General features: G+C 37.5%; 2 protein-coding genes across 4 annotated transcripts in view; both read right to left on the bottom strand.

Annotated features, from left to right (window-relative positions):
• Positions 1-4,454: 4,454 nt before the first annotated feature.
• Positions 4,455-7,301, bottom strand: LOC108765008 (vasorin). The gene is made up of 4 exons (XM_018513465.1): positions 6,938-7,301; positions 6,217-6,573; positions 5,481-6,082; positions 4,455-5,004 (listed from the first exon to the last, which is right to left on the bottom strand). Exons 1-4 carry the CDS (start codon positions 6,995-6,997, stop codon positions 4,713-4,715), a joined length of 1,311 nt encoding a protein of 436 aa, XP_018368967.1. The 5' UTR covers positions 6,998-7,301; the 3' UTR covers positions 4,455-4,712.
• A 1,158-nt stretch (positions 7,302-8,459) lies between these two features.
• LOC108764998 (protein C12orf4 homolog) overlaps positions 8,460-11,890 on the bottom strand; it is a 4,238-nt gene continuing 807 nt past the window's right edge. The window contains exons 1-9 of one of the 3 annotated variants that reach the window (XM_018513450.1): positions 10,590-11,125; positions 10,140-10,361; positions 9,848-10,051; positions 9,609-9,724; positions 9,379-9,515; positions 9,189-9,309; positions 8,993-9,111; positions 8,777-8,902; positions 8,460-8,687 (exon numbers count right to left, since the gene is read on the bottom strand). In XM_018513450.1, coding sequence (XP_018368952.1) covers positions 8,574-8,687; positions 8,777-8,902; positions 8,993-9,111; positions 9,189-9,309; positions 9,379-9,515; positions 9,609-9,724; positions 9,848-10,051; positions 10,140-10,361; positions 10,590-11,125 — 1,695 coding nt within the window. In that variant the 3' untranslated portion in view covers positions 8,460-8,573. Of the gene's footprint in view, positions 8,688-8,776; positions 8,903-8,992; positions 9,112-9,188; positions 9,310-9,368; positions 9,516-9,608; positions 9,725-9,847; positions 10,052-10,139; positions 10,362-10,589; positions 11,441-11,890 lie in introns of those variants that run through there. The other 2 variants (XM_018513451.1, XM_018513453.1) reach the window with 2 other exon arrangements.

Genomic DNA, 11,890 nt, shown 5'->3' with positions numbered 1-11,890 from the left:
TGTAACGGGAAGGGTATACTCCTAATTTGCCATTTAAATCCTCATCCTGCGAGAAACTTGCCGAACTCTTACGTGCGAAAAGCCGTCTGCTTTTCTTTGGCGGTACGCACTCACGCACTCACGCACTCACACGCGTGCATTAACGCGCGTGCGTGTGGTGTACAGCTCGTATATACGGGGGTTCCATAATATAAGTTCATCGCGGGCGCGCTGATGCGTACGTAATCCCGTGGTGCTTACCGATAGCATCACCAGGGTTTTATTTTCATTATTCATTTGTTCGGCCTCTCCCCATAGACGGGCCCGGAGAGCTTACACGTATAACCCCATGTTTCTACGTCGGTTTAATCAGATAAAACCCTGCCAGCGAAAATCGGCGAGCGCTCCACGGCATGCGGCGGCCGTTTTCGGTCGACGCGACGCACCAAATTTGGACGTGGGCTTGTAAGTGCAATACGTGGTTTAACGAAGGCAGATGTCCGTTATATTGATACAGAGGATCTTGTTACATATCCGTGAGGCATCGTCGATGAGTCGCTGAAGAGGATTGTCAGTCATTTGACGACACTTTGCAAGATGCAGTAAATTGAAACTTCCTCGTTAAATTTGATGTAATCAAAATTATCTCGCGTGTCTACTGCATCGTATAATATCCTATTATTGAACGTGCGAAATAAAGCTCTTTCTCGTGATCGATAATTATTCGTTGATTACGTTAATTGAATCGGTGTGATATTAAGCGCGATATATTTATGCTTATGGTGACTTGAAATGAATTGTTGTTGTATATCATGCTATATAACGTGTGCGAAAGTTACCTGTTTACGAGTGTACGCTCGCAGCGTGATTTTTTTCCGCATATACACACCGCGAGACTTTATCAAATTCTTTAATTACCGAGTGAAGGATGATGTAGGAAGCGTGAGAGTCGCCGCCCGGAAGGGCGGGAGAGAAGAAGCGAGGAGAAATAAGAGGAACGTAATTAAGGGATTAGCTTAGTTAATGCAGACGCTGGCTTAACGAATCGTAATGTAGAGGGCTGTTACAAAAATATGTTTCGCCGAGCGCCAAGTCAGCCGCGCTTGATTAACGAAGTGCATGTCTCGGGAAATTTTCTCGTTGTATCAGAAAAACTTACATTTATGTATTAAAAAAGTATTAAAAAAGACACATCACGCGTGCATTGCACGACACTTGTATCGGATATATAGGTATGGCATGGAGCGCTTTAATAAATGATGATGTAGTTAAAAGTATGCTCAACTTTCGTGAAACGGCATGAAATATTTTATGTATACACGGAAAGAATAATTTTGCTGAAGCATCTATAAAAATTTAGTTTGAACATAATCTTGCTGGACTATCAAAATAATTATGTACGTCAAGCTGGTCAAGCATAATGAGAACTACTGCAAAAAGTTTGAATATTCCAACAATCAGCTTTGAGCGTCTTACATAATTATTTTGTTGACGGTCTAATAAAATTATTTCTATAGACCTGTGTCCAGCCAAATTTGTAAATTTAGCAAAACCGTTCTTTCCATGTATATCAAAATATTTCATTAGTAATCATATCCATTATAATTTAGCGAGATGAAAATTTAATTTGGTACAGTCTATTAGAGATGAATCTATTCGATCTACTCGATAAAATGCTCATACAATCCGTTTGGTTCTCAAGCGCGGAGGGATGATATTGATTGTCCCAAGGTGTCGATATATATCGTCTCGTTTGGCTAAATACTCGGGAGCAAGTATCTGTAGACCGTCATCGGGTACGAGCAATATCGCCCACGCTGTTTTTCCAACAAAACGTCACCGCACGGTTATCCGGTCGTCTTAAGACCCGGGGATAGGATCTTCTTCACGGGTCCGAAACACGATATTACCCGATATGGTCTGCTCACGTGTTTCGCATTGACCGTTAAAATTCGCCTCCGCACGCTCTCGCGATCTGTCTCGTGTGCTGGTATATAGGCGGTGTATTATTTTTCCACCGGCTCTCGCCAAATTGGCTCGCACGGAATCTCGAATTACGGACATTCGACACCGCCGCGCGAGGAGGGTAGAACCTCTCGTTTTTTTCATTCCTCCTCTTCCTCCTACCATCGAAACCTACCTCCCGTTCCCTGTGGTCCATGCTCGCTTTCCGGCATGGCGGAAAAAATATTCCGCAATATTCAATCGTTTTACTCGCACTCCGGCTGGAAAATGGTGCGAAGTTCTCGTTGGTTCGAATTGATGTGTTTCGATGTATAAAAAGGATATACCGCGAGAGCAGCAATATATGTTTTTCTCGTTAGAAACTGAATTAAGTTCGAGATAAATGCAGCGATTTTTCAGATAAACTCAACTATTACGTAAATAGTAGTGTAAACGCGCGTACAAACAACATTTTTTTAAATAAAACTCTTATACGGAAATTTTGATACAGTCTAAAGTTATATTTTACATTACAAAAAGTAATTAAACTTTCTATCAAGTAGTTTTGCAAATAAACAAGTGTAAACTCAATGCTATAAACTACAAGTAAATTAACAGTAATAAAAAGTAATGATAAGAAACAAGTAGATATTTACGTATCGTTTGTTTATGGAAAAAGGCGTGTTGAGGAATGAATAAAAAGAAACCTGTATACCCATAAGCGTGTAAATCCAACATGGAGAGTTGTAATCGCAGGCTTCCGATCAACGGAAGGCGCATCGCTCTTCCTTAGTGATTTCTTGCACTCCTCTCTTTGCATATTGTGACTCCCCCGGTAATACGACATCCTCGCCCGTGGGGGGCTCTCTCTTTCTACTCGGGCGTAACCTAATAGGTTCTCCCATAGGAAGATCATACTTCGATACAAAGGCTGATCGCTACATCGCACGCGATCATGGTGCACGTCACGTAAACTGACGATCTTCATAGCACCATTTGCTGGCTCATCGCATAACACGCCAATATTGCGCCCCTTCTCGGAACGGAACGCGTAACGCCCTACACTTTAACGTTTCATCAACGACCGGTATATCGGCGTGTGCATACGAAAGGTTTGATGGAATTGCCAGTTGCGAGTGCAATCGTCCTCATTGTGACACAAGACATTATATCGAAATAAACATTAATGTAGACCACGATCGTAATTAAAAATATTTCTTTTTGATATGTACTGTACAACATGATGTCAAACTACTAGGTGTAGCATTGCATATATAATGATAATTGAATATAATTTGGGGCAAATTTTTGGTTGGTCAAAAATTTCTAATAGTAGTTTTATATTGGCTTATAAAATTTGAGGCCAATTTATGATTAACACAAATGTCATCATGATTGAATTTATGTGAAGTTTGAACGACTGCATTCACAGAAATATTAGGTATGTATTCATACAAATGTATAGGCATATGGTACAATATATAGTCATCGGTAAATTTATAAAAGGTTATTTCTTTTTTACGTTTCGCGGCAGACTTGAGAAGTTTTAAACTCGATCATTAATAATCTGTTCCTTGAAGCGAACGATACTCGAGAAATATCTTTTATTATTTTTCGAAGACGGTACGTCGAAACGAAACATTCAAGGATGACTTCAATTGTGAAAAAGGCTCCTTTTGCCCGTCAATCGGAAGGTTACCGGGAATGGAACCCGTTCTGGCGGAATCTCGTAGCATTTCAATTAGTTGCGTGCGCGTTCTCAAGATGCCACGCACGATAATTCGTGCGTACTGCCACGCGTTGCCGCGTCGTTACGCGGAAGAGAGGATCTTACCGTCATTCAGGGCAAATGAGCCATTGCGTTCTTTGTATCCGCTTTTCTTTTGTGCCACGGCAACGGACGCGCCGTGTGGAACAAAGGTAAAGGGGTTTTCAAAACGCCAATTCTTACCGCTAGAAAAAAAGAGACACAAATGTTTTATTCGACTACAGAGGTTTCAGTTTTTATTATCGGACACTGGGAATGCTGTTCGAGAATTCGAATATGATCATTGAATTTAATCATTCCAGTTCACGAGGCCTGAGAAACTTTTCTTATTCGATCGTAATTCATTTTGATATGTTTGTATACAGATAATAATAATGTAGATAATTCGTTATATATCGGCATAGAAATCAACTTTAGACTGATTATTGCACGGAAAGGAGGATCTTGCTGAAATATCTAAAAATTTAATTAGATACAGAATAAACAGATCTGAAAATAATTTTATTAGATCGTTAAAATAATAATGTAACGCTCAAATTAATTGTTAGAACGTCGAAACTTTCTGCAGCATCGAGCATCATGCTTGAGATTATTTTGACGATCCAACAAAATCATTTTTTCAGATTTGTATCTAGCTAAATTTTGAATACTTCAAAATCATCCTTTTCGAAAATTTTAATCTTATATCGTTACAAAAAAAATTTTTTTTTAATATTTCAAGGAATATTAAAATTAATTTAATTTTCATATTGTTTACTTAAAATGTCTTAAATCGACATTTGTTCTAGTTACATGCTGTAAACGAACGTATTTCACCTATGTGAAAAAGAAAACAATAAGATAATCTTTTAGGACGACTTCCATGGGTGGTCATCGCAATTACGATATTTTACGTTATTACAAGATAACCGTTACAATAAAGCTTTTTGTAAAAAGACTTGCTGAAACGTCCGCCGTTAGCGGACGATTTTTCCGTCCACTCGTCTGTGTTGTTCTTCCTCTTTCCACTTTCAATTTGGCTTCATTCTTCGTTGCGTTCGTGCGTCTCGGAGACCGCCAGTATTCGGACCAGATCATTGTTCGACTCCACGACGTTTTTGTACGTGACGGTATCCCCGTTCCTTCCCTTGAAGCTCCATTGGCTTATTGGCCGTCTGAGAAGAACCAAGACCGTGGCTACGATCATGGCAACGATCAATATCGAGAGGCCTGTCCACAGGATCGGATAGATGACGGACGTGTATTCACATTGCAGCTCATAGTTCAGGATTTCAGCCAGGAGTTTGGCATGATGTCGATCTGGTGTGTGGCATCTGTCGAACAAGTTTAACAAAGTGATTGATTATGTCCCTGTATTTGCGAGTATCTTTCAGTCATAAAATGTTGTTAAAAATACACTGCAGTAGTAGTTATAATATTCACATCTTTTTTATATATTACTTTGAGATAAGAAACTTAATAATATATATTATAAAGATTGAATTTATTATTAACAAAATGTGATCTCGTAATAATGAGAAAAGAATTTCTTCTCACGGAAATTCTCGAGACATCTGAAGAAATAAAATTGAAGCTTGATGAACAGTGCGTGATATTGTCGTTATATCATTTTATAACACATTTTTATCGAGATGTGTAAAAGAGATATTTATGACATTTATTTAAAAAATAATATAAGTATTCGGAATAAATTCAAGAAAGCGAATATTAAACATTTTAATTTGTTTTGCTTTTACTTGATATTAGCAACTCTTACCAACTGAGAGTAATATCGTCGTCGATATCTTACCTAATGTCTCGAATGAGATTTCTGGTCGAATTCAACAGTCCAATCCATTCCAAGTTGCAATCGCATTCCCAAGGATTATTTTCCAATTCAACAACGGGTGTCCGTTGTATCAAAGGGCGCAGCTCGGTATTCAAGGTTTTGAGGCCGCAGTCTTTTATCGAAAGTCGCTGCAATCGTGGTAGCACGATGCCAATCTGCGACCAAAGACTAAGCAGAACCAGCCGTTTGGAACCGATCAATGATAACGTCTCCAGACTGGTTAGATTTTCAAGATCATTCAGCGCCAGCGATGTCAAATTCGGCATGTGGTTTAGCCGCAATTCTCGTAGCTGCGGTAGATATAAGTTCTCAAAATTTATCACTTGAGTGCCAGATAAATCTAGCTCTTGTAAATTTATCGGTAATAAAGGTATCGCGCTGATCGGGTTCCAGGATAGGTTCAAAGTCGACAAGTTCGTCAAGGTCGTGAAGAAATCTGCTAAAAAGTATGGCGCGGATATGTTACTCAGGTCTAGATGTTTTAATGCCCTTAAACTCCAAAAAGCGCTTTCGTGAATTCCGTCCCCTATGGGATTACAGGACAAAGACAAATACTCGAGGACCTGAAAAAAAATTCTTTTCCAGTTGTGTGATATACAGATGCGCAAAAAGTGGTAAAAAATCAATTTCGCGGATAATCTCCGTGAAAAAATTTGAAATGTTTTAGGAGAGAATTAAAAAAATTCTATAACATTACCGTTAGATATTGTAACATGGTCCCATTGACGACAGTGAGCTTGTTGAAAGAAAGATCTAATATCTTCAGTTTCGTTATTCGGTGATTGAGAGCATTATCGTCGATGTATTCCAATTTATTGTGGCTTACGTTTAACAATTGCAAATTGATTTCTTGCTTGCATAAGAAGTAGATTCGCTGAAGACGATTCTGAGATAAGTCCAGTATTTTTAGTGCCCCCAGATTAGTAGAGCAATCTATAAAACTGTCAATTTCGTTTCCCCTTAGATTGAGATCTGTCACGTCTTCCAGCTTGATCTTCTTCTGTATTCTTATAAAAAAATCTTCCTTCGTCATTTTTCGAAATGAGAGGTCTACCTGCAATGCAAGCCTCTTTTTAATTTTATTTATTCACATAAAACGACTTTGGATCATTACTCGAACACATGTGCGATTGAACAATATTGAAACTAATTCTTGTTTATTCAGTAGCGTTTTGCACGTATTTATCGAAAATAAAAAAAAAAGGTCTTTCGAAACATAATTTTAGAGCGTAAATTTAGAGACGCGTTCACGCAAGAAAGCAATGAAATTTAAAAAAGCGATAAGCTGATATCCAACCGGAAACTGATATTCATGACACAAATAATGAAGTGTCATCGAGAATCCTAGGATATCGTAAAATGTTTATTCATAAATAATCTGATTAATGGAATCACTGTGAAATTAAAAACCAACCCACCGTTGTCGCCGAGATGAACGAAACGATGATGACGAAAAACGCGAGCGATTCGAGCTGCATCGTGTCGGGTAGTAGTTATCTGATTAACCGATTTTTTAAAAGATCCGATCTTCGATGCACTTGATCGGCCGACCACACCACCAGAACCACGTAATGTGAACTATGCTTCCCGCAGTACGATCCGATGGAATGGCAACGAATTCATCCGCGACACTCTGCCGAAGATTGCAGTGCCGAATTAAGAGGGGAGTGGAAGAATCATTGCATTATAATGCACTCCGCACTTCGATCGGCAGTATACACACGCCTGTTGCTAATCCGCGTCGCTCCAGAAAATCACAACTTTCTACTTTATCTCAACAGAAATCTTCCTCGCGATTTGATCTGGAAATTGTATTATATCACATTAATACAAATGGAGGCATTGCTGTTTTCATTTCATGTTCGTATATAGATTGATAACATTTTTCGAATACCGTGTAATTTAGTTCGTAAGTCATTACTCAATTTAGCTGTTTTATTTACAGTTATAAATCAACAAGGTTAAAACATGATCACGTATTAACGCTTTTTAGGCTTTTATGGGTATTATCTTCAAAGATACCAGAAAGTTTGCGGGTTATCGTCGTGTTTTTATCCAATACCTAATGATCACGTATTGTTTATGATCCCGCAAATAAATATTTTTTTCTAAAATGAAGCGGAGTTGGCGTCGCGAGAGTAGCAGTGTTAATTTAATCCGTCCCCGGTCAGAAGTTCAGAATCACCAAGGCTAACGTACCACTTTGTGATAAACCAGCGATTACGCGAGTCGTGCACACCGTAAATTCATTCCGCGGGCCTCGATCAGCGATTGTCTCTTCATCACAATCAATCGCGCATATTTTTTCAATTATCATAAGCGACGTTTGAGCGGTATCTCCGTGTTCGTGAGATGTATCGTTAGAACGATGGGTTGACGTTGTTTCTCGCGACAAGACTCGCGCCCGAAAAACGTTAACATATCTGCTTCGCTATGCTCCAGAGAATAAAAATACGGGCTAAGAGAGATAAACCTCGCTCTTCGTGCCGCGCATCTAACGGCGATAATGTACTCATATACATCTCGTTTATAATTATCGGTGGATATGCGTAAAATTATGTTTATTTTCGAAGCTTTTTAATCTTGAAGATTAGAATTTTGTTATGAAACTACGCATTATTTTTACAGTTTCGTAATTATAGAGATTAAAATTTAAATTTTTACAATCATAAAAATTTGCGTTAATTTCGGAGCTTCATAATATTTTAGAAGTTATAATTAATTATGTAATTAAGGTATTCTCTTGATATAACAGTTTTAGGGAATTAATTCTATTAATAACATTAAAAAAGAAAAATGCAGCTTACACATTAAGTAAATCCTAAGATATTTGGTGGAAAATTTCTTTAACATTGCGAATATCAATTGAACTTCACGGGAAATCAGTGTGAAAGTAATATAAAGAAAAAACTCATTAAAAGTCATTTATTCACAGTCATATCTTTTTTCATGCCTGCGGCGGATAATAATTAAAATTACATATGCACAATACATAACAATAAATATAGCAGCGTTTTGTACGCATGCTACGATAACAAAGACATGAGGAATCGTTCACTTTTTCGGAGTTTGTGGAGTACTGGTAGCTTTGAAAACTAATGGATTCGATACCCGAAATATACTAGGCAACATTGTGGCTAACGTTCCGAATACCTCCTCCGACATTCCCTGCAACCGATAAGAATGATATCGACGTGAATGCAATCTTTTTCCTTCTTCTTTTAATGTCAGTGGATTATGCTTATCGCCGGACTTACTTTCGGTACGAGAAACTGCAAATTCTTCAGTTCGGCTCCACCCCAAGAGGCCATCTCGATCATGAAACCTTTGACGCACTTGAAAACTAACTCTGCCCGTTTTGTGCACCAGGCGACCGTCATGTCCTATGGCGGCACACGTTGATGTAGATTATTTATATTTTTCGCCTAATTGTCTAAGAATTATCCGTTTGAATTATCTAAGCGATAGATTACCTCTGACATTTCATGGACAAGCAGCACAGGTATTGTAAGCGTCGTCACATCGTTGCAACACGCTGTCTTCAAGATGTTTCGCAATCCTAGAATAGCGGGATGTCTCGAGTTGATATCGCCTATAAAATCAATAATATGCATTTAACTCCGTAATTCGTTACATAGGAAATTTATAATATAACTGCTAGTTATTTACCGGATCTCAGAGAATCGTTGACAACCATGTGGAACACCACATGAACTTGCGCCAGATTGGAATGTCTTGTAATGAAAACGTCGCCTGTTTGCAGGCTCTTGCTCGTCGTGGATTTCTTTGTCTGTAAACAACACGCACGGTTTTGCATACCAACGTAACCATACATTAAATTTTTAATACTGTCGCCTACATGGGAATCGCTTCCTTCCCTGTGATGCGCTTGCCTCCAGGCGACGGCATCCTTCACGTCTTCTCGAGTCTTTTCCAATTGCTCATCGATAGGCGGAAAATGGAATTCCGTGGTTAATTGACATATCGAACATAATTCTGCAATAGTACAGAACTCAAGTTTACAAGAGGCGCATAAAAACCAGTGATAAAATAATTTGAAAATCGTTGACGTAGTCTATTAGAAGGCACCTTTTGTTATTCCAGAATAACTGCCTAAATGATTATCGCTTAGAAGAACCAATCCACAGAGATCGTTCGAATACAGTCCTAACGCTGTTTGCAATCTTTGCGGCGTTGGATCCATCCTAAATGTATAATGTGTTTTTATTGTATTTTCCATTACAATCGATTGAGACAGAATCTTATCATAGACATTAAGGAATCGTTTCAAGTATATTTTATGCTTCAGTAAAAATTATTAGACATACCCGGATTCGCTATTTTTTGTACGACAAAAATCAAGCACATCTCCGGTCAATATGCGTATATTGTGCATTTGTTTCATTTGAGATCCCAAATGTATGGTAAAGCTTTCTTCTAACAGAGGATAATCTGTCGTTTGCTTCTCCTCGCTGTGAACGAAGTTGTCTAGAGCTGGACGCAACGGTGGTAACGGTACTATGGGCGAGCCCCTATTGCGTGAGAATGTACATTTTTTATCTCAGTAAGATTTGTTTAATTTTCTTAAACTGATTAGCGAAATGCAAAAGAGACACCTACATTGGTGTGGATACCATACTGGTCTGTTGCTCTTCAAGTAGCCTCATGATCCAATTTCGATACTGCCGCCGTTGATCTAATCTCAAAGCGTCGATTTTGGATCCCCAGAAACCTTGTAATAGACTTTGTTCCTCGAAATGACGACCAGCCATGTCGTTTATGGATTTTTCAGTAGATCCTGCTTCGAGGGCCTCGACGGCAACGCGCATTTCGTCGGTTTGCCTGGAATTTGTACAATCCTTCTTTTGAAACACTGTTTCTTTTTTCTCTTATTTATTATTTTTAACCAAAATAAGGTAATCGATAAATAACAAATAAACAGATTGTCAGATTTCTGGGTAAACTTTATATATTCGTATTTTTTATGCTTCACATTTTTAAGCATATATAATAAATGCATACACATAAAAAACTGAGAAATGGAAAGAAAAGTTGTAAGATGTTACTAACTTTTGCGTGAGACGTTCATAGTCGGTATCCCTCATTTGAATTACTTCAGTAACATCTCGTCCATATTTGTGCTCTTCTTGCAAAATTGGTTCTAAAGATGGGGAATGCACTAATCTGTGATACGCCGCAGCAAATAATTCCTCATCTGTGGTCCCAATGGGATCGGAATATTCTACTGTCTTCTGCTTGTATATTTTCTCCCAGTTCTTAATTATTTCTTCTAAATCTAGACTGCCTGCTTTGGCAGCTTCGATAAATTTCTCCGCTTTTTCATCATGAAATTGCAGTGTAAATTCCTTGATATTACGCTGCAGAGATTTCAATAAATCCGATTCCACATAACATGGTAGTTTGAACGATGACATTATACGATGCATTAACTCTTTTGTGGAGCCATGATATGGTATTTTTAACGGAATTTCTAACGTGTATTCTTGATTTGTAGTACATGTTGGAAATTTGTAGACGAATGTTTTTTCGACGTATTCCTCTTCTGCTTTATTCATCGTCCTCACTAATATTTGTTTGTTTGTCATGTGATTTTTATAATGAATTTGTATTTATGAGACGTAGATATGCAAAATGATACATTATAGTACAACTAGTACAGTGAAACAATCATATGGTTAATAACCGCGATTAAAGTAATAAATTCTATATAATTAGCTTTCTTATCAATATAGAAATTACATGACTTGAAAAGAGTGGTACACTCCCGTCAAGGTCAAGTCTTTCACAACATTCGGGTTAAGAGGGCAAAGATAATTCTCAGTAACAGTTTTTTATTATGTTTATTGTCTATATTTATTTCAACGATAGCAGTAGCCAATTAATTTCAACTTTAAGTAACTACAAATTTGAATGCCTGCGTAATATGTAAATCCAATTAAATATTATCTAAATAAATATTTAAACATGATAGTGAAAACATCTGTAAAATATCAGCAAAAAGTGAGCATCGAGTACTTTTAAAATAAGACAGTTTTTTCGATTAACTTTTATTTCAATTTCAGTTCAAATATATACATTGTTGACACAGTAAGTTTTCAATTATAGTTTAAATGATAAAAAGAACGATTTTTATGTTATTCGATCGCTTCTACTTTATCGATTTACGGGGGCGTTAGTACTACCTGTAATAAACATCAAAATACTGCACAATAAACAAGCTTGTGTTCGCGATTTAGTTTATACTGTAGAATAATTCAGACAAATAGATCTATGATTAATTTAAATATTAGTATAAAATAATCTCTAGTCCTATCAGAATTATTTCTTTATATATATATATATATATATAT

The sequence above is a fragment of the Trachymyrmex cornetzi genome, unplaced genomic scaffold (genome assembly GCF_001594075.2).
Source record: "Trachymyrmex cornetzi isolate Tcor2-1 unplaced genomic scaffold, Tcor1.1 scaffold47, whole genome shotgun sequence".
In the NCBI taxonomy this organism is placed as follows: domain Eukaryota; kingdom Metazoa; phylum Arthropoda; class Insecta; order Hymenoptera; family Formicidae; genus Trachymyrmex; species Trachymyrmex cornetzi.
This window is presented reverse-complemented; position numbering and strand designations above follow the sequence as displayed.